Below are 23,979 nucleotides of genomic sequence, written 5' to 3'. Positions count from 1 at the left end.
CAAAAAATACGGGGAGAAAGTAAAAAAATCACTGCATTTTTCGTCAGAAAACAATCTTGTATACACTTTGTTAATAATTCGTTTCATTTATACGAGTATCACGTGTATACATCTGTTTCCATAATACCGTATGTACGTCTAGTTTATCTCTAAATATCCTCATTTAATAATTAAATATAATTAAATTAGAATAACTTTATTAATTGATAATTTTTCTTTATCTCCAGTAGTTTTACTAATACGATATTCGTTAATGGCACTGTTTATTTTAATAACTCTTTTTTCCCCCCACTCTGAAATGGGAATTTCCGATAAGTCGAACTAACGATAACTCGAAGTTTTTTGTCGGACGCTGCACATTCGACTTGAGATTTGACTGTATCTATGTAAAAAAAAAAACTTACTGCACCGGATGGTTCAATTTTGACATTTGTGGTACTAATGTCACTCGGATTGCTATCACAGAGTTGGTTACAATCGTGGGAGCTTTGATGGCTGTCACCATCTTCTGTCTGGGGATTTGAGGAGCAGGAACTCAAAGAGTCACAACTTCCATCTAAATATAAAGCACAACTTATTCATTTTTTATGTAATCAATATCTATTTATAAAATATTTTATCCCTTTGCCAAATTTAAATAAATGAAAAATAAAAGAATTGTTGTAACTTATCAACTCAATGGTTGTCAAACTGTATAAAGTGCTATGCTTTTTTGAAAAGTTTGTCAAAACTATTCCTATTCGTGTTCTCAAGGAAGGTATTTTTGAGCTCCTGATTTCAAAACTGGTGTTACTTTTTCTGGATCTGCCTTAGGTTTTGAAATAATACATATTCTCCACTATTTCAATGAAGTCTCTGAAGCCACTAATTGATGCGGCTTTTCATTTTTACAGTTGAATCACTTTATCTCAAAAACTAGAGCCAATCTGAAAACAGTAACACCAGATTAGAAATCAGCGCCCCAAAATCACTCTAAAATCACTGAAATATCTTTGAGAACAAAATCAGTGTTGAGCAGTGTAATAGTTTTTTTTTTTCAAACACAAAAAGGGTTGTGTGTGCCAAAGTGCCGAACAAAGTACTCCCGAGCCGCCCTTACGAAGTATGCGACACCGGGCCCAACACTCGAAGTATTAGAAGTGAAAAATATATATCCATTAAACAGATGCTTCAACTTCAACAATGAAAATATAAAAATTAATATTGGCGAAAACTTATTCGTCTCGCAAAGGGAACCCCGCTGCGGAGCCATAGCTAGGGAAAGTCAGGTGTATTTGATTCCCGGGTGCCAAAAATGGACCCTTTTCTTCATCTAAAATCATAGGAAGAAAAGGCATAAAAATAGATGTTTACCTAGGTGACTAAAAGCGTTTTTGTTTTTAGTTGTAGGTCAAAGGAACCCAGTGCCCTGAACATAACCGAGTGCTACAAATTATTGAAAGCTTTCCCAATTCAAATCGTTTCTTCCATTAATTTTGAATTTTCACAATTCTGGAATTATTTCTTTCATTAATTCTGACTTTTTATATATACTGTAATTGTTCCATTCATTTATTTTTCAATTCAAATTTTGCATTAGTTTTGGAATTAAATTAAAATTACCTTCAGTGCTAAATTTTCAAAAATTCAAAATTTCCATTAATTTTTGTATTAATTTACATTTAATTGTCTGTTTAAATTTTTTTAGTAGATAGCCCATTTTTCCACCATTCCCATCTATTTTACAATGGTATATGAATTTTTGAATGTCCGATTAATAATAATCTCCTCATAAATAATTTAAAATTGAGGCAAAAATGGTCCTAAAAGTTTTTGGAGCCCCAAAATGTTAACCCTCCCCTCCAGTTATGTTATTATTTTCACACTGGGCCGCGTCTGGTAAGGGCGACCCCGAAGTACTCAGACACAGTGCCGTCTTAATGCATGGGCCCACCCGGGCACGGCCCGGGAGCCTCAAGAGAAGAGGGGCCTCACAAAAATGAGATCCGGTTGAAATTTTCCAGGACATACCAGGTAGGGCCTCCGAAAAACCACTTGGCCCATGATACTCTTAAGACGGCCCTGCTCAGACATAGTAACTGACAGATTTGACGAACTCGGGTGGCTTTGAAATTGAAATATATGATGGCTACTGAACTCCCTATACTTCAAAAATGCCGTTGAGGCAAGTGCATAAATTAACAAAAATCAATTACTGTAAGTAACTAACTTAGTTATGAACAAATCATCTTCTACTCAAAAATTATTATTAAACATTAGGACTCCTAGAAACTTATTTCTCTCAATAAACATTTCACTATGTTACATATTTTGGCAGAGTTAATAAAAATTCACCAGGAAGTTTTTTGAGTAATTACTAATTCCGTGTGATTTTGTTCTTATTTAAGGAAAAAACAGTATAGAGAGTAGGCCTATATTCAATACATTTCCTGAGAATTCAATTAAATAAATGTTCACACTCCAAAGTGAAAGAATGAATGAATAAAAATAAAGAGCATGAAACAATAGTTTTTTAAGCAATGAATCAAAATTTTTAACTGTCTTTAAAGACTCCCCTTAATCATTAAAAAATTTTTTAATGATTGTACTAATTCAAAAATCACATACCTACAGCTGATAAAATAATTTCATCTTTTACACATGACATGGCAACACTGGCATAATCACATCCCTGGCTAAATGATTCCACATCCAATGGTGCCATGCATTTCTTAAACCAGAACTATCAAGGTAAAATATGCACACTGAAAAGTATACATGGAATGACATTACTAAGAGCATAAACAAAATTAATCTGATTTTTAAACATATTTAAAAAAATATATATTATCATTTTTTACCATTTTTCTCACACATTAAGGGCTAAGGAAATTCACAAATCCCAATGTAACATGGTTGTTCCAAAAAAATTATCAACAGTTATAAATGTTTTTCATACAGAAATAGAAATTAAAAGACCACGACAGGCAAAATTCCCAACGAGATGGCTGAGAAAAAAAATCCAAAACAAAAGCAATTTTTTACAAAGAAACCAAAAAATATGAGAAAAATTTAATAATCTACCCCATAAAAATTATGCCTGTCTAAAGACTTTTTATCTAAGCATGGATAGTTTTTCGATTTATCCCAACATAATATTATAATTCTTTTTAAAAGTGCCAATTGTAGTAGAATTCACTACAACAGTTGGTAAGCTATTGCATTTATTGACAACACTGTTAGAAAAAACCTCTCTGAGACACCCACGATCAGGAGTTGTCACTAACCAGTGTCCCCCTGTGAAAGCACTCAATTGACTGTATATAAATAATTCATGGTCCATTCTATCCACCATATCAAAAATTGTAAACACTTCAATTATATACCTCAACCAGGACAGTAACTTGGGGGGGGGGGAGGCAACTTCCCTGGGCGGCAAAATTTAGGGGAGGGGGCGGCCATTTTAGGTGGGAACAAAGAACACCGTTATAAAATTATCGTATTTTAAAGTTGTGGGGACGGCAAAAATCCTAGTTACGGCCTTGACCTCAACATCTGCATTTTTCGAATAAAAACATGTTCAAAAAATCCAGTCTCTCTTCATAGCTCAAGCCCTGTGCACCGTGTAATAAATAGGGTATATTCATGTTTTTAAATAGTGTTTGCTTCAATCTATTCTAAATCTTAAAAAAAAAAAAAAAGTTTTAATAATTTTGGTAAAATAGCAATCGAGTTCATGGAGCAAGATTTATCTAAGATAACTTACGTACTGGTTAATATATATATGTTGAGTGAAAAATAGTTTTACTTCTCATCGGCTCATATTACAATAATATATTATTGAATTTTTTTATAATTTCAGCAGAATTCCTTCTGCTGGAAGGAATTCCAAGTCCCTTGGGTGCCATGGTTTCAAGTCTATAGTGTGCGCTTATATGTACATATCTTTGCATTTGTGCATTATAATTAAAAAAAATGTGAATTTCACATTTGTTAATTAAAAAATGGCGCATGGAAATTTCACTTATATGTCGAACCAGTATGAAAAGTAGGTGGGGTGGGGCACATGTGAACATAATGTAATTATCCCAGTTAACTTAATTAAACAAATTCAAAACAATACTAATAGATGAGAATACTGAAACCATGTGATGACTAAAATTTCGGAGCAATTTGCCATTTTGTATTTCAGTTGTGAAAGTTTGTTTTAGGACATGCGCAGGAAATTAGTACTTCCAAGTTCTTGACGAAAAAACAGTATGAAACAAATTTGAATACTGATAAAACAGTACTCAAATTTAAAGATAATATATTTCCGCGCGAAAGGACAATTCCATCAGTATTCCCAACAAGAAACCTAGCACCAAACATAAGTTTTATTCACTTTTGTGTATTATTGATATTTCTCAATACATTTGTTTTCAGTAGAAAATCAGATATGAATTGTTTTTGTGCAGTTCTCACTAAAGCTCAAGCTTCATCTGATATTTAAAAAAAGTCACTTATTTGGAAAAGAAAGTCACAATTTTATTTCACCCAAGGGTCCCAAAATATGACATAATACTGCACATAATATATACCAAAGTGAAACTATGCATTTTATTGTAATTTAATCATTTTTTAATTCAAATATGTGGTATCCTATCGCAATAAAATGGAAGAAAAGATTGTAGAATTAAATGTTTGAAAAAATTCATCCAAGAGAAATTGTATATTGCCATCATCATTTTGAGAAATGCATCGGTGTGTGTAACAAAATAATAAAGTAATTTTATAAGCTTCTTTTTTTCATGTGTATTGCTAACCTACCTTTGTGATAAAACCACATTTTAGCTTGGATCTTGGGGATGCCCTAAAAATGTGTAAACTCAGTTTAAATAAGTGGCACTAGCTCAGATTCTTGGTATTTCAAATCAAAGATTTAAAACATAATTTCCATGCCGTATCCAGAGCACAAGAGTAACATGTATTTGTATCCAAATAGATATTTTTTCTCCAATTTGCTAATCACTATTTTCCCATTCTTCACTTACTACATGAAATTGTTTTCCCTACCTGGATGCGAAAATTCTCTTTCACTGAGAAAAAAGGTCATGATGCAATCACACAAACTGCAGCTCGCGTACTTTGACCAGGAGACGCGCACTTCAGCGAGATAGATACAGGCGAGGTCATACAGTTTCAACCGGTAACCTTGGCGACAGAGAGAAGGTTGCGCTAACGATGACGTCCACCAAATCAGACATGCCAAAGGTCAGAAGGTGAAGCGGGCTGAATGAATGCATTTCTGGAGGTAGTAGGTACGTGTGTGTGAAATTACCGAAACAAAAAAAAAAGTTTCTGACACTTAAATTTTGAGCGTCGGTTTCATTTTCTGTTCTCTCCCGCAATGCATTTTAGCGTCCGAAAACCGCGAGCAGCACTTCACCCGTTTTTCACGTAGAATCTCTGGGGTCACTGAATTTCCATTTCTTAGGCCCCGTGCAGGTGGAAGCACTTAATAACAGCTGCTGAACCAAACGCTACTGCTGGTGACCTCCCCGATTCACGAGTTGCGCTAGTGGGTGCCACGCCGTCGGCCTTGGCCTGTCGCTCTGACGTTCTACTCCAACGACCACACCTGGCCGCTATCTCTTGGAGGAGGCCCTATTCCAAAAGATCGCCTTTTCTCTGCGGTTCGCTACAACGAAAAGGCACGCAATTTTTTTTTTCATTATTGTTATTATTCTTTCGCTCTCTTGTTTTCGATTAAAATCTTTTTGATGTAAAGATAAGCAAACATAAGAGCAAAGGTACTCTAACATCTCCACGTATCATTTCGGCACCGAGTAGCGATGAAAATTATCCTTAAGCGCCGGAGAAACAATGTTTCTCTTTATTGATTTTGCAACGGCATTGTCATGCAGCGCTCTTAACCCTTTAACCGGGGCACTGCAGAAAATCACTGAACTCCTTGTAAAATTCTGTCTTTTTCGACGTGAATACGTCTTTTAAATTACCAGACGATATTAGATGCATTCGCAAAAAGTTGCGTAACGAAATGCTTAGAGCGCTTACATCTCAAAAAATATTCAGAATATTATAGTATTTTTGAGGTCTGCTGGTAGATCTCGTTAATATAAATCCAATGAAAGAGAGAGATACTACTCTGGTTTTGATAACTCTTCAGGTCTAAGCACCAGGCTCGCGGCCTGCTTGCGTAACGAACGGTTTATCTCGAGAGGTTAGCAACGCAAATAGAAGCCAATCGTACGTCGTTTGATAGATATTCTTTCTAGAAATCTACTCAAGTTTTGATACCTTTCCGGTCTGGGCACCAATCTCGCGGCCCGCATTCTTAACGAAATTATTTTACGCTATATCTTGGGAAGTTCACAGCGCATATACACGACAATGGTATCGTTTGTTGTACACTTCAAAGACAAATCCGGCGATATCCAACAGATATTACTACCGCTTCCAGTGTGGGAACCAGGCCCGTGGCCCGCTCTCGTGACGAAATTGTTTTACGCAATATCTCAAGAAGATAACACAAAAAGATGGCATCGTCTGTTAAATATTTCAAAGACAAATCTGATGACACCCATTTCATTAAATCAGTACGTACCTACCACGCGGTTCAAAGTACATAGACGGTATTCACACGTAGACTTGCGGCTGTGTCTATGATACAGTCTACTCCAAATTTTTTTTTATGAAATAGGCTTTCTTCCGATTTTCAGCAAGTGCAAGGTAAGAGAGATAGGAAAATCTGTAACATTGAGAAATCAGCTATAGAAAATATCTCGGATTGTCGATGCTAAAATAAAAGGCTTTTAAGAAAACGAGATATCTCGCCAATGCTGTGGAGAAGATTAAGAAAAAAGGGGAGAAAATTACAGAAAGGGAGAAATATGAAAGGAAAAAAAAATCTTTAAAAATATTCGATTCAATTTCCTTGATTGACAAATATTTCGATTTTAATGCTTTCATCTTGCTTGTCCACGTTCTATAATCCCCCACACATACACATACAGAACCCCGCTAGTTTCACTAATTCCAATTAACTGAGACCGTTACCGGTTTAGATCAGCAAAAAATACGGATTATTGGGGTTCATCTTTTAAAACATTCAATGACAGCGTGTATCCCACTAAAAATTATATACCAAATTATTCGTGCAACCATGGCTGTCTTAACGAGTTCGGGGACAGAAATGACTGAGGATTCTTTTCAACTTCAATAAAAAATGTCTTCCATTAGTTAAACACTGAATCAAATAAAACAGTGGATAACAAAACGAAATAAAATATCGAAATTTGAGAAAAAAAATTATAATAAATACAAATCTTCTACGATTTGTGTGGGGGGGGGGCGCTGAGCACGTCGGGCAATCCATTAAGACGACACAGCGTTTGACAATGATCGAGTCTACTCATCTTTTGTTCTCAGAAATACTGTATAGTAGGCTTATAATCAGTGGATGGGAGAGAGAGAAAAAGAAGCACGGAAGCGCAAGGGTACAACCAGGAGCCCTTGGCTGTCAAGGAACCCTACGATAACATTGAATTGCGATTACTATCAACTGTGTGTCCAGGGTAAGCATGCGCATGGGATGGGTCCTTTTTCACGGATGTTTTGAATTAACGAAGGGTTGAAGTTTAACGCAAGTACATGTTTTATACAGTTAGGCATGAGGTGAAGAGTTCCAATAATAACTTAATAATTCAACACTGGGTTCATTATTATGGTGAGAGGCCTGCGTTACGGCATTGCTGCAAGTTTCAAAGTGTACGCGTCTTTTACATATCGTTACAGAGTAATAAGTTAATAACTATGTTTTTGTTTGGTAATAAAAACAAAAAATGTATTCACATAGTTCGGGTATCGTGGGATTTGCCTAAACGAGATTTACCCGTAGATAGGCTATCGCTGGCTTCTATCTTCATCTTGCACTTCTTGAGATATAGCGTAAAATGATTTCGGTTTCATTAAAGCCACCAGTCTGATTAGGGATCAGGGTCACAATTAGATACTCGGTAAGCCGGGGTAAATGTGCAATGTGTAAATGTTCGTTTTGGCACCTTCTCCCCTTTTTTAATGTTGAATGAGTGATCAAAGGAAGAATTTTTATTAGGCACTACCTCTGATCCGGGGCCAGGAGTAATAGACCCTTCTGCACCCCTTCGTCTCAGAAGTTGCTGTCTTGAATTAGGTATCTGACCCTGGTGAGGTAATTAACCTCAGTGAGGTATCATTAGATTTGTGTAGACGAGATCTATATATACCCGAGAAGAAACCAAAAAATCTTATATATTCTATATACAGGGAAGTAAGGAAAGTCAGGAAAGTCCCTAGGCCACATTTTACTGGCGAACCGTTGATTCTAGAGACATACTTCTAATTAGAAAAAGTACCAAACAATTGTAGATCTCAGATACGTCATTCATATTACAAGGGGTTGTATAGTTATTAAAATATAAAAACTAACTTTTTATACTGACACTGCCCTCAAAAACCCCATTAAATAGTTTTACAATGTCTCTTCTGAGGTCAACAAAAAATTCCACGTTTGTAATTGCAATATTCACTGAGATATTTGAATTCAGACATTTTTTGGAGAGAGAAAGACATATATGAGAAAGAAGCGTTGTCTTGTCCGTTAATTTTCGCTGTTCTCTCCCAATTTTTCTCCAAGTTTTGAATTAAAATTAGCTCAGTAAATATTGCACTTAGAAAGGTAAATTTTTTTTTTTAAACTCAGAAGAGACAGGGTAACAACTTTGTAATTGCGTTTTTGAGGACAGGGTGTCGCATGAAAAGTTAAATTTTGTATTTTGATTACTATACATCCCCTTGCAATATGAATGACGTATCTGAGGTCTACAGTTGTTTGGATACTTTTTCTAATTAGAAGTATGCCTCTAGAATCAATGGTTCGCCAGTTTTTTTTTTACTTTTTTTTATTTTGTATTTACTTCTTGAAATATGACCATTTCAAATATTCTTGTTGCACAAACTTTTTGTAAAAGCAGCCGGTTCAGTCAGTAACCGATTTACAAGACATACAGTCATACCCCGACTTACGTGATTTCGGCGTTTTCCTGTGCGATTTTTTGTGAAAAATGCCTGGTTCTTGTATTCAGCACAATGCATAAGCATTATGAAATTAGTGCTGATATGTAACAATACTTCCATTATATGATATGGTAAACAGGTAAGCGTATATTAGCAGAACACCACATTTAGCCAAGATGAGCTGATTTTCAAGGTAATAAAAGTAGAAATCGGGAAACAGCTGAAGATGTAAACTTAGAGATTATGACAATTAATTTAAGCCTTAGAATCATTTGAAATCAAGGGCTAAGATGAGAGTTTCCATGTTTACAAAATGATTTGTTGAAGTCATCATTACTTTTTTAATACGTTGAGTCAAACGTTATAGCTGATCAAGAAAAAGTTCGTTCAAACTGATGCTAATTTAATATTACAAATTCAAAATTACCCTGATTTAACAAAAGCAGCTCAGTTCTTATGCTGGGCTAAAGTTATTAAATATCGCAGCACACATAATGTTTGCTTGTAGATATTTTGGAATAATTTGAAATTTTAATGATATTTTTAAAATTATATGCAGAAATAATTGTATTTTTTATTGTAATTCTTTCTGGTGTTTTTCGAGAATATTGGTTCCAATTAACCAATATTTAACGTATTTTCATGCAAAATTGCACCCAGACTTACTTACACGCTCGATGTCAATCCCACCTATTGCGTAATTTCTGGATATCACTATTCATATTTTAAAAAAATGAAAAGAGGATTATCATTTCGAAGCCAAACTGCTTTGTACCCCAAACACTGCTATTGTAATAAAATAACCATAACAAATACCAAACATCAAACCCGAAAAAAAAATGGCTTACACCGGGAGCGAAACAAAAACTAATAACAATGATAATTTACCCAAATAACCTAGACGTTAACCGGCCAATAACGATATATACGTTTTCTTTTTTATCAAAACATTGGGGGAAAGAAACGGAAATAAACACATTTGCTTACTGAATCAACGAAGCTATGAAACATGAAAGAGGAGGAGGAGAAGGTAATGTGCGAGTAATGTATTTTGAAAATGAATTTGGAGCACGTAAACCTTGACCTAATCTCAAAGGAACCAAGTTCGCGGTAGCGGTTCGTTCGTTCGGTGAGTATCAAAAACAAAACGTCCTCTTTCTTCTTCCCTTCATTTTCATTGTTACTCATTCCTTTTTTTATTTTTATTTTGCCAAGGAATAGCTGAGCGTTCCTGTGTGTCATGCGTTTTCTCTTCTAGATCAAAACACTTTTTTGCGATGCTCGTGTAATTTGGAAAAAATTTAAACTAAGGGAAGGTGTATGTATCGAAAAAATTATCTACTAGTATTAATACCATCGAAAAATTTTGTTCGTATTTCCCGCACATAATCCCTGTTGTACACAGACGAGACCCGTAAATTACGCGTGGTTTTCTCAAGGAAGGGAAAAGGAAAGGCATAATATCTTTGTATTTACTTTACAAGGAGTTTTTTTTTTTTTTTTTTTTTTTTTTTTACAGCAAAAAAGCTATAATTTTGGCTCAAGTGGTCGTACGCCAGCAGCCGAGTCAATTTGGTCACGTGGACGAATGGTACTTGACACGTGCACAAGTGTCACGCTCTCCGATAATCTGAAATTGGTTTTCTGTGGTTCCCAACTTCGAGTCGCAAATGCGAGTAAACTTTCCACAGCACATACAGACCCACAACACAGTCATACCTCGGCTAATGAAGATAATTCATTCCGGATTCACATTCGTTAGCCGAAACACGATTCCTTATAGGGTTTTGTGGAAAATCGTTTAATTCTCTCTCGTCAAAGGTCGATTTCTCGGGTCGAAATTTAAAAATACTTTTTCATAACATACTGAGAACCACTGTTAAAAAAGACGAAATTGATCAAAGGCTGAAATGAACATCTTCACAATCGGATGAAGAATAATTTTCAGGAAAGAGAGAAACCTGCGAATCTTGTTATTTTTTTACACTATATACACAAATACAAATACCACGCCACAACAGGCAAATTGCCCAACGAGGTGGCTGCCTTAAGAACATCATGGATCCCCGAGCCCTACCTACTACTGCTACACCACACATGCACCCCCCCCCCGCCGCTGAACCCCCCAACGAATCGGTACATGCGGGAATGTGCGTGTACGTGTAGTGCAACCTGACGTAAAGTTTTTTGTTTCTCTGTAATGCTTGTTATGTGTAGTGCTGCCATCTGCCACCAGTTTTTCTAACTATGAGTGAAGTGTTATGATTGAATGATTTATCGTTGTAGGACTGTTGCTCTCTGTGGCGAAACTTTTTAACGGGGAGATCGGCTCGCACTTGCGCCTTGAAGTTGGGAACCACAGAAAACCAACTTCAGCCGACCACCACTGTGGGGTTCGAACCCGGATTCTCGCATCGCGAGTCCGTCACTATAACCACTCGACCACCACAGCGGCTAAACCACCACACCTCATTCTGGTTCGCAGGTGTTTCCACACGTGATAAGTTCAGCTCATTTCATGTCTCATACATGCTGATTGAAAGGGCATCATTTTCCAAACTTTTTGTTCCATCGCCTCCTTCTTCGAAATTGTTTTGTTCTCACCCCCAAGCCAACCCATAGGATCACGCACTAAACTAAACCCATGACTTCTACCGCCCCCGGACCATTTCCTCGCCCCCAAGTGGGCGATATTGCCCATTTTGGAAAACACTGTCTTAGAATGTCCAGACTGTTCGATTTGATGGTTGGAGACTTGCAGTGAAAACATTTAAGTCCAGGTTCTTTTTTTTTCTCCTCTAGCTTGATCATTCATATTACATGAAATGACTCAAAAGCTTCCAGAAAGAGAAATAGAGGTATACTTGGATAGTGATTCGGAAGCAGACATGCATTAATTCTAATGATGATTGTGCGAAAATTCAGCTCACACCGCTGCGGAGTAATGTGAGTGTGTGCATGCATGCGAACTAAAACTTCTAAACAGAATCCGCATCCGTTAGCCAAGGCTGAGAAACTGCGAAAACAATCTTCGAAATCCTAGGTATTCCTGTACGTATATTCATATGTCCTACATGACAATTTGAAGGATTGATGTCTAAACATGTATAACGCTATGTACACAATGTTGGCCCACCAAACAATTCTGACACAACTAACGGTAGCTAATACAATAGCTCTTCTTTTTGAACTGCTATTAAATAGTCTCAATCGCGATAAATCGGAGTTGTGGATGGTTTGAAACAAAGAAAAGTGAAACAAAACAATTGAAAACTTATGCATTAGGGGGTATGGAGCAAAACGTGGGTAATTATTCGGGTTAGCTATGTGTGTGTGCGAATTCATCTCCGATAACACAGCTCGTATATTTTGACATTGATAGACACTGATGGATGCTTTTACTGGAAAAAAAATTTGCATAATTTACATTCTTCATTTGAAACTCAACATAGTGAAAAATGGCCCTGATTAGCATATAAAACAATAGCTATCTTACACTCCAATTACGTTCGCGTTCATCAAAGTTTCCTTGCTAAAAATCGAGATGGATTTCACTGGCGAAAAATTTGACCGTTTTGTAACAATGATTGTTACGGTGAATATGATAAATTCGGTTATTATGCGTAATTAACTGAGGAAACCGGTGGATTATTACGTTCAATAACCGATAACAATCCGGTTATTATGCATAATAACCAATTTATTACATTTTTACCGTAACATGATCATTATGAAATAAATCAACAAATAATACAAAACAATACATTTTTTCATAAGTTAAAGTAATAATTAATCAATACATAACCTGAAACACTAATTAATAAGCGACTGAAGATCGCTAATTCTTCGAATTAGCAAAATATTTTCTCAACATTATACCCGCACAGCTAACACTAAATGAATAACATGGTATGCCATAAAATCACGATAGCGACATTCTCATTAGCAGAAAAGTGATGGAGCAACACTATTACACAAGAATCTGAATAATAGGCTAAAGAATGATTATCTTGGCTGTGTAACTACAACAGTTTCTCACCGTTCCTTGTGTGAAAAATTGAACAGATAGTACTTGAGCAATTTTTCTTTTCTAGTAGTTTATAAAATGAAACAATGAAGTGAATTTTCGAAGAAAAAAAAAATCGATATGCCAACCTTCCGAATTTTCAAAATCACCCTTCCATAAGGCTACAACTAATTTAAGAGAAATTACGAATGATCTTCACAGATAAAAAATTTGTGTTCAAGATTAGCTTCAGGTTATTTCCCACTTTGCTAGGCGCTTACCACGCCCTTGAAGAGACTCGAGTACCAGGTGAATGAACTTTAACCTACACATAGAAAAGAAAAGCTGGAGCCTCACCACCCCCCCCCCCCCTCCGCGTGCTTCTATTTCCTACTACCAATTAAGGCCCTTTTAGAAGAAACAATAAAGGAGGCAGAGGCCAACCTTTAAAAAAATATCTCTTCGATGTTAGTTCAGCTGCTCAAAGCATTCTTTCAGAATAGTTCATTCATAACTGAAAGCGTTCTCACAAATTTGAGAGAGGGACATTATTTATTTTTTTTCTCTCTCGAAAGTGTAACGCATAAACATTTAAAAAATGTCTTAATTTTTTTTTTGTTTAGATAAGTTTCGATAAGAAGAGGGGAAAACGCTTACGGTCCACAATATCGACCGACCAATAATTACACACGTGATTCCTTGTATCTAACTAATACAGAATTGGAAAAATTGGAAGTGTTTTCAGTTTTTTGATTCGACCAATAACTAGGGAGTTATAACGCATTGAGAATTCCGTATCCTGCCAAATTCAGCGAACGTTCACCAAACCTGTAACTTTACGTTTTTAAGTTAATATCAATGCTATAACCCTGAGAATAATCAAGAAATTTAAAGTTGTGCAAATCGGTGTCTTTTCCTTGCCATTTCCCTCAACAAATTTGACTTAACCTCTTTACGATCACGTATGTACTACTGCGTCCAAACGCCAGTGGAATAAATTCAAACAAGTTCTCTGTGTTTTCCTTCTTCTCTCTTCACCATCGCGAAGCGTTATTGTAACCCTATAATTTATTTTCCTCTCCGTTATTTCTTTAGTCATGATAGTGGTTTTTTTACCCACATATAATGTATCTTTCTACTCTTATATGTATATTCTGCTAGAATATACATATAAGAGCGAAAGAGAAGAGAACACGTAGAGTGAGGGTGAAAAGTGACTAAAAAACTCTCTTATCTACCTTATCTATTATACGTTTTCTTATATATATTTTTTTCTTTTCTCCTCCCTTTTTCTAACGTGCGGTTAGATTAGGACGAGATTACCAGATTTATCACCAATTCGTCAAATACGCCAATTTTTTTTCCAAACGCACGTGAAGTGGTTAACAGTTAAGGTAAGAAAATTTCATAATAGATACGGTAAAAGGTAACACTTAATAACAAGGTTAGCATCATTACACGAAAAAGAAAAATTACCAATCGTGAAAGCAAATAATTGAACTTGTATTCTAGCAGAATTGAATATTTCAGTTCATTTTCAATTAGCGGCAACCAGCTGCTGCATGAGGATTTTTTTTTCGTTGGGTATTTGGTACGTAAATTGACCGTTAGAAAACCGACAAGTCACAAAATTTCAAAACGTCATAACCCCCTTAATTCCTCCGATCGTAAAATGGAAAATACTTTTCTATATCAGTTTTTACAAGGAATCACGTGTGTAACTATTCGGTGGTTGATAGCAGGGACGGAACTAGAAGGGGGCAGGAGAGGCAACTGCCCCGGGCGGCACAATTTAGGGAAGGGCAGTTTTGAGTGCAAACAAAGAACACCGTCACAAAGTTATCGAATTTTAAAGTTGTGGGACGGCAAAAACCCTAGTTAAGGCCCCGGTCGATAGTATCCACCCTGTATAAATAATATAAGAAGCCACTGCGCTATTTAGTGGGGGCCATCGTTATAGACTCGAAGTTTGATCTCCGCAAGTGGCACCGCGTTGCTCGGTTGAAGTTGGGTTTCTGTGGTTCTCCAACTTCGAGGCACAAATGCGAGCCGGTCTACCATTAAAAAACTCTACACAGGTAGTAAGCCTTTCAAGTGATAATTATATAAACACGAAAATACATCTGCCACTTTCACTTCCCACATGGAAACAGATGGCATCACTTATTGAACACAAAACATGTATAACTCTTGACATCATAGATAAGTTAGGAGGCCACACATATACCCACGCACAAATTTTTCTGGCATACATCAATTCATTATAATTTGCGAGAAAAATGTTTAAAAGGTTCACATGAACGATTTAGTAGTAGTTATACAGGATGATTCTAAATTCATGGGACAAACTATAAGAGGTGATATAAGACACCTAAACAAGCGTTATTGGACATGGAATGTGTGGTGGAATCGCAATAGCAAAGGCCTTAGAGGTACTTTTAGAAAGTGCACAATAACACTTCACCAGTAGCAAATAATAATATTTTATGTGCTATCAACCATCCGAGGGTGCGTGTGATTCTAATATAATGAAATACCCATTTTTACTGGTAAAAAATTATAAATTACTCATACACTACATTTCTGCTTCAACGGATTAGATACGTCGAGCTCATTACATGGATTCCGTCGTCCACCATATCTCCCCTCTCTCTCAACTTCTTTTTGTGAGTCCATCCTCTAGGAATCGTGCAAGTCTATTGGCACCTTTGAGGCCAATATCTCATCGCCAAAATTAGCATCATTAATGTGTTACTGATATGTTTTATTACAGAGTTTACCTTAACATTCATATTCAACCACACATTCTACGACGAAAAATGCTTCTTGAGGTGTGTTCCATTACCTCTTTAAGTCTGTCCCATGAATTATGAATCACCCTGTATACAAAGATGCCATGTTACTGACGTTTTCAAACCAATTATTAGATCAGACGTGTTCAGCCTTCAGGACAGCGTGGGTCACCACAGCGATTTGAAATTAAGTCGGGGAGAAATAAAATTAAATTGTTCAACTTTTTTCGAAGTTTCGATTAGAAAATGCGATTTTCAAACAAAAACTAGAGTCATCATTTTCATGGGACCAACCTTTTTTCCAACAATTCTAATATCCTTGATGCAATAGAAACAACCATAGAATGTCTCTGTCCTGATTAGAAGGAGTAGTTTAATAAAAAAAACTCTCTGATTGCCCTGATACTTCGTTTCAAGGCAATCTTTCAACTTTGTTTGTAAGGACTTCGTTTCAGATTGAACGTTAGTCGTTCCCAACTGACATTCTTTGAGGATCAATTATCATGCTTGGTGTGAATTCACGGGGCAGCGACCACGAGAACCATATTTGACCATCGGGCAATGGGTTGAGGAGGTATGAATCATATAAACCTGGATTATATCCATCAAGAAACAAAAATATGTAACTAGGTGACCATCATCAAAGGAAAACTATCACTTTGGAAAGTTAAGGACAACGGACATAGAGTTACTTATCGACTGAGATTTTCAAACGTTCGATACTTCAAGTCTTGAAAATACGAAGAGCAGGAAAAATATCAAAAATATTTTCATCAATGCGTGTTCAAATAACGACAAAAATAGATACTTAACGAATAATTATTATCAATCTTGAAGCCCTCCCCGAGTACGATGGAACCCATTACAAAGGGGTTCTGATCTTAGAGAAGAAACAATCCCCAAAGCAGAATGTTTTGCGATGTTCTGCAACGAACCCTCAGCTGACTGAAAATGTTCTGCGGTAAAAATTCGCATATACATAATAGCATTTTTCTACACTATTCTTAAAATTCTTCCAGATTGTTCTGCAACAGCACTGGTTGTTCTTCCCTTATATTCCCTAAATATATTCCCTTATTTCTCCTCTAAGATCCCGATACATTATGTATTATTTCTATTGAAGTTTTTCAAATTTGATGGTAACAAGACAAAAAAAAGTTGATGAGGAAAACCTGAATATGCTCAAAAATAAGAACATAAAAGTTTTGAAATCGTTTGATGAAAAATGAGTGACCGAGAGAATAAATGTGACAATTCGATTTGGGTTTACATAAAGTAGAAAGATATCAAATTTGATATGGGATGGGTAAATTCTGTACGAGTACAGTAGGTATGAAGGAACAAAAAGAATAATGACTTTTTACTCTAGGAAGTAGAACAGGGGTATAAAAGAAGAAGGAAATTTAAATCATTTCACACGAAAAAAGCAATTCTCATATGAATTTGGCCGAGGTCAATTCATACGAGAATATGCAGCTTCCGTGACGAAATCGAAAAAAAGAAAGCGATTTCAGTACAGGTGTATAACAAAGCGTTTTGTTTGGGGAATATAGTAAAAAAAAGAACATTTCTCTTAATACTGTATTCGCAATAAAAAAACGGAAGTCATATGATTGGAAAGTTTCTTCAGCTACGTCAGAACTGTTCTTTAGTTCCGCTGCTTATTCAAAATCAAGAATTTTCCGGAAAAAAATTAGAAATTAAATGATACATATATGTTAGATGAATGTGATAAATCGGTAATTATGAAAGAATAAAAGCAGTAACAAAACGACTAAAATTCAACTTTTAATCTATTACATCAAACACCCTATAAAAATATTCAGGGTATTCAACGTTCAAAATACACCAATTACAATAAGAAGGGAAATATAGGCATAAAAACTCGATAACTGCATAAAAACTCGAGTACTTTACACTCGGTACATGAAACTATAATTCAAATACTTCACACTATAATTCGAATACTTGTACAAAAATTTTATGAAATAGCGGATGTTTAAAATTTACTTTTTAACTAGAACTAAATTAAGCGTCTGTTAGTTGTAATTAATAAGTAATTATAATTTGATAATTAACTAGTGCATTAATTAACCAAGATTAATTATTTTACTCCGACCAGCAAAATCCCGCTTTTTATGAATCAATTCCTGAGACTTATTAACTGATAATCATAATTCATTAATAATTAACTGATAGTATGTTATCACATTCTAATATCAGTTCTTGTGTTTTTCTTTAAGACGTGTACCCAGTTCAATACACAGATGGATTTAGGGGGTCGTCCCCTAACCGCGAACGTGACGAGACCCGGGGGTATGAAGTTTCCGTGGGGAGCAGCCATAGCTCTCACTATAGTAATTATTTTTATTGATTCACACAAGAAACAAATAGTACCGCGGTCACGATACGGTAATCATTTTTTTTTTCGAAATTTGAGAAAAGATTTGCAAATATATAATTTAAAAAATTAAATTAATCGTTAATTGATCAATTGGGAATTACCATAATTAATCGATGCAAAAGCTCCATTGAATTTAGTATTCTCAAAGTGGAAAGTATCCGTTTTATAGTGGATATGGTACAAACTAAAGTGCGGTTTGACTCCATCCCCAAGAAAAACCAGACCGATCATTTAAAGACTTTCGATTCCCCCGTTTTACCCAAAATATTTATTTTAATATGATAGAGACATGCTTTCTACGAAAACGCTCAGAACATTCGGGACGACCTAACGTTTGGGGGCGCGGTAGCCCAAGTCGATAAGATACTCACCTAAAGTACCAAAGGATGTTTAGAGAGGTGTCGCGAGTTCGATACCAGGTTCGTCCTTGTCAGAAACTTTCCTGACACAGGAGTACAACAGAAACGGCGACATGACCACAGAAAAAGATTGCTACCGCAGGGAGTCCTGCACTGAGGGGTTATCGCACCAACCTCTCGGTGACTATACGAAAGGCTGCCGTTCGGAATCGGCAATAAATTGTAGGTCCCGGTCTAATTAGCCCTCGTGTGCAGAAAATCATCGTGGTGCTACAAAAATGATCAAATGACCTAACATTTGTTTGAAAATGTTATCACACTTTCGTCTTTTAAAATTTTTTAAATTCATAAAATTTCACATAATCTAACAATGGTTCAAAGAAATGCATTTAAAATTGAAAGAATGTTTACTATTAGAAACCCTTGAATGTGTATTTACAAAAGCTGACCAGTGGACAAAGGTTCACCACCGTTAGTGCTCATTATATCACCTGTCTTTTATACAACAAAACCCGGAAAAAAATGCAAGAACCTTGGTAGAGAGGCCACCAGTGATTAAAGAAAGGCACATAAAGTGGAAATCAAAGAAGGGGGACTTGTGGTTTGCATGCGGGAGAGCTCAGAGACACGCCCCAAAACAATGTGGGACGCAAACGTTTTGTTGTAACCTTGGGGAACCCATCAAGGAAGTAAGACCGGACCTGTTGATAGCCAAAGAATCAAAACCCGCCCCACTTACCATCTACTTTAGCCATTGTAAAAAAAAAAACTGGCTCTCTTCACCTCCCTTAATACTCCCCACCTAGAGGCTATACCTGACCTCGTAACAGTTGCGTGTGGCTCGGCGCGTCTGGAAGGTCAGGTCCCGCAGCACGGCCGTACGCAAGTGGATATACAACGACACCTGTCAAGGGTAGATAGCCCAAAGGCAACAGCAGAAAGGGAGATGGTCGGCAACGAAGGGGTGTGCAGTTTAATCACGGAGTCATGGAAATGCAAAAGACGTTTTTGTCTTTTCCAAGGACAGAAAGCGTCATAAAGTGTAAAAGTAAGAATAAGGCACAAAAATACACACACCACACTATAATCGACAACATTAACACTGTTAAATTTCGAAGACAAAACCATATTTTTAGAAATCACTCAAGGAAGATTGTTCCAGACAATAACTTCCGTGCTGTTCTACCCACAACGAAAAAAAAAGTGTAATTTAGTCACGTAAAAAAAGAGACCATGTATAAAAGATTGCACAATTTACATTATTAAACTCATCATCCAATTCCTCCAAGACGCACGCATACTGAAAAAAAAAAATATTTAGTATAGCACCTAAGTATACAGTGTTGTGAAATGTTATTACGCCACGCTCATTACTTCCCGTTAGCTATTTCAAAACTGAAAAACCCCAATATTAGTAAGATAATAAAAAAATGTGTTATAAAAATTGCCTATCTTAGAATTTTAGTTTTTTCTCATATTTTTTAGGTATTTACTAAAAAAGAACTGTGCATCAGAACAATCTGAGTAATCCTTCAAATAATGAGCAAGAGGGAAAAAAATTGCCAAAAAACGTTATCTGGAAAAGCTCGGATCAATGAGTAAAAGGGTATTCTGTTTGAAAAGAGCGTGTTCTGTACTGACAGAGTCAAAAGTCATGTTTAGCGTGAACATCCACGATTTCGTCGTGTTCCAAGTGGACGCACTTACCCCCGGTATTTGTCCCACAATCTGCCGAATGACAACTCATAACAGAAGATAATGGCATTGAGCAGGGGTTCTCAGACTTTTGTCACATGTAGTTCCCTAGCCCTAGTTAACGTTTCTCCGCGGCTCCCCAAAATAGTCTCGTAAATATCGTACACTCAAAAAGATCCACTATTAAGTACTAAACCAGCATACATCAATATCGACGCCCGATGACGAAGGCTGAGGATGCCCCTAGGAGCCGTGACGCACACTTTGAGAACCACTGACATAGAAAAAAAAAGAAAATGGAAAAGTTATTTATTAGTCTGGATGAGACTGTAATTACTCAATTACTGTATTCCTGGATATCGAGGAGTATGAATCGTGTTAATGGACTTCTAAAAACATCTGAGTCATGGAACAAAGCTACGAAATGTGTATAAAGTGCTAAATTAGATATATTCAACCAAATGATTAAAGACTTGAATATTAGACACTGAGGCTAGTCATTGGTCAATCAATTAAAGCGACCTGACTACAAGTTCTGTACTTTCGATTCCGCTGATGTTAGCAGTCAAACATAGCCTCTAGATCTAGGAAATAAATGGTTAAAGGAGAATGCATGTCTTATCTCACAACTTTAAAAATAGGGACTAGAAGCATAGCAAGTATATGCGTTCGCTGTGAACGTTTTCCGTTCCATCGTCCACTCCCAACGCGTAAATGTTAGGGTGCGCTACAGGAGGTGGTAAGAGTAAAAATACTGAAGTATCTGATGCTTGATTAATTAATAATATTTAATGAATAGTGATGGTGACAGCATGTGCCGCTAAAAGCCAAAATCTGATTTAACCAAGGATTATTTAGAATTTTGTTACTCGCCTGTGGTAATAGCTAGGATTTGCTGATCTCTCTCTCTTCTACAGTAGCATATGCGAGAACCAACATTATTTTCAACACTTAAGCGGCATTGACGAGATATTTTATCTCCTAAAAATTACTTATTTTATTTAAATAACTTTTTTATTTCTTATTTTAGCCCAGACAGTCTGTGAAGTTGATTTCTCAATGGAAAACTTTTCCCTATACCCCTTGTTTTGCACCTGCTGAAAATCGGAAGAAAGCCTACTTAATTAAAAAAGATATAGCATTTTGAAGGAGGTTTAGGGATTTATGCTGTGCCGCTTAAAAGGTTAATTTCTTCTGTGAGCCCTTAAGGAAAGTGACAAAGTATATTGTTTGATATGCAACTTGAAAATTTTGATTTCTGTCACTCATCATTTCTTTCATCTTTCGGGTGCAACCAAAAAAAAAGAAAGAACACGAACATTAAAAGTAGGAGGTTCGTGTGCAAAAAAAGAGATAATTTCAGCCAGAACTATTGCGTATGGAGGCAGTGATCGATTCATTCCGGGATGGTCATAAACTTCTCTTTCCACTATTTCCCGGACAGCAAGTTGTGCCCTTTTTCCTCTTGCCCAAAATGCTTTTGTAGAGACACTTTCGCTTCTGGCTAGACGACCCAGGGTTACCTTCGAGCGATGAAACCGTTGTGGGTTGCCAAGACAACATGATGTCCTTTGACAGAGCATTGACTTCAACAATAGAAGTTTGAAAATCAAGGGTGGCTCTTTGAATGAGCTTTTCAACCCCGTTTCTGAATCAATCGCGTTCAAAACATCAAGATGATCACTAGAAATAGATCACTAAAATCACTAGAAGACTTCGAATATCTGAACGAGAGAATTTTCTTCTCTGTTTGGGATGATTATATTCATTAGCTTCAGCTCAACGAAAAGATCGATCAAATAAATTAAAAATAATTTATGGATATTTATTACAAAATGTGAAACAAACATTTTTACATTTTTACATGTGAAACAAACTACATCAAACCAACAAGTCTATTAAGAAAATATTGAAATTGATGATAAATGATTCCCATCAAATGCCAACGTATCACGCGACTGTCACTTTTAAAACAAATAGCTACGGCTAGAATTAGTAAAAAATAAGAAAAATATTTTCTTCATGTCTGAATCGACATTTTTGGAAAAAAATGTACTCTGTCCATTAGATGGTATGGTAAATAATTATTCAGAGTATTAAAATTCATTAAAAGATACTATATTCATCAGAAGAATAACATAAATCCACACAAATTGAACAAATTTCAGTAATTCAAACTTTGAAGCAATGCTCATTCTATTTGCATCATTAGAATAGCTTACTCCCAGGGGTAGTAAATTCTAACAGAATTGACACATTTAAAAAGAAATACGATAAACATGTTTTGGTAAATCGAGAAGCTTTCCATACTTAGAATAAGATAACCAAAAATATTTTTTATGGGCATGCTATAATGTTTTATCATATATAGTCTTGTTTTTATAATTGCATTTTTAATTGGGTTGCTGTATAGTAAAAATATATGACATCCATATTTGCTATGGCATATTTTTCTCAGCCACCTTGCTGGGCATTTTGCTTGTTGTAACCTTGTATTTAGCTAGTCATTTCAAGTTTATGCAGGATAACATGCAGAGATTGCTACCATAATAAATTTCATGCAACAAAAAGGTCACAAAAAAAATTTTTTTTTTTTTACAACAAATATCTAAATTGCAACCAAATACAAAACATAAATTTTTGGACTAAAATGACAATTTAAAGATTTATAACATGATATAATAACATGACAAATTACTGATTGAGAAATAGTATGACAGAGGGCTAATTTTTGAAAAATATTCATTCTTGAGTTTTCGTGTAAGGTGATTTAAATATTATAAAATTCTAGATGAAAAAATTCTTATAAAATTAGAGATGCTAATGCTTCATGCATTAGCATCTCTGGACAGAAAGCACCCAAGGACACCAAGTGCATGGGGGGAGTGCATTATCTTATTGCATTATATAGCAAATATAAATTGGGAAGGCTGCCCTTGAACATATGATGTTATGGAGATAACCAAAAACACATCATCCCAACCCCCTCCCTTTATGCCAGGGATATGAACTTTCACTTTTTGACTTTATTAGCTTATTCATTGCGATCACTTACTTTGTATAGTTTTGCCAGAACGTGAATGTTTTATCCCCTATTGAAACACATGTTACCAAACATTTTAGGAAAATATCATTCATAGAGTAACATGGGTAGAGACCTTATTTCAGAGTATACCTGACCTTATTTCATTCAAACATTATTTCCCAAGTATTGGAAATTTGCACATTCATGTTTCTGGCATAAGGGGGTGATATTTAGTTAAGAATCCTTTTTATACCAACAATTATACAGAATGTGTAAATAAAAGAATAGAGGCTTCGATAGTAGAATTAGGCTTATTATGTCTTCTTGATAGAGCCAAGTTGTAATTATGAAAGAAAAGATGAATTTTGAAATAACTTCTCAATCATTTAAAAAAAATTAAGAACATAATGTTCTTTTATTTCTATTCTTCTACAAACATATTACTTATTAAGAACTAACATAATATATATATATATGACACAATGCAATATTTTTATTTTATGATCAAGATTCTTTTCAAAATTCTATCACATGTGATTAATGTAAAAATCTTTACTTTACAATTTAAAATAATTAAGTAACTAAAACACATTTTGAAAAATATTTCTAACTCTCTTTCGCAAATAAAACTTTAAGATTGTATTAAGTTCCATAGTGTAACC

At 35.6% G+C, this 23,979-nt stretch overlaps 1 protein-coding gene across 2 annotated transcripts in view; it reads right to left on the bottom strand.

The window, feature by feature from the left end:
• The window catches only part of LOC149085580 (nuclear receptor subfamily 2 group C member 2-like), a 74,950-nt gene that overhangs the window by 49,065 nt on the left and 1,906 nt on the right, over window positions 1-23,979 (bottom strand). Inside the window, exons 1-3 of one of the 2 annotated variants that reach the window (XM_089233708.1) lie at window positions 4,789-5,567; window positions 2,608-2,744; window positions 405-556 (exon numbers count right to left, since the gene is read on the bottom strand). In XM_089233708.1, the coding sequence (XP_089089834.1) occupies window positions 405-556; window positions 2,608-2,704 (249 nt within the window). In that variant the 5' untranslated portion in view covers window positions 2,705-2,744; window positions 4,789-5,567. Of the gene's footprint in view, window positions 1-404; window positions 557-2,607; window positions 2,745-4,788; window positions 5,568-23,979 lie in introns of those variants that run through there. The other variant, XM_089233707.1, reaches the window with a different exon arrangement.

The sequence above is a fragment of the Pholcus phalangioides genome, unplaced genomic scaffold (assembly GCF_987345545.1).
Source record: "Pholcus phalangioides strain wild (caught in Gottingen) unplaced genomic scaffold, Ppha-v1.0 ptg000007l_1, whole genome shotgun sequence".
NCBI lineage: Eukaryota > Metazoa > Arthropoda > Arachnida > Araneae > Pholcidae > Pholcus > Pholcus phalangioides.
The sequence above is the reverse complement of the archived record's forward strand: the minus strand, read 5'-3'. Positions and strand labels throughout refer to the sequence as shown.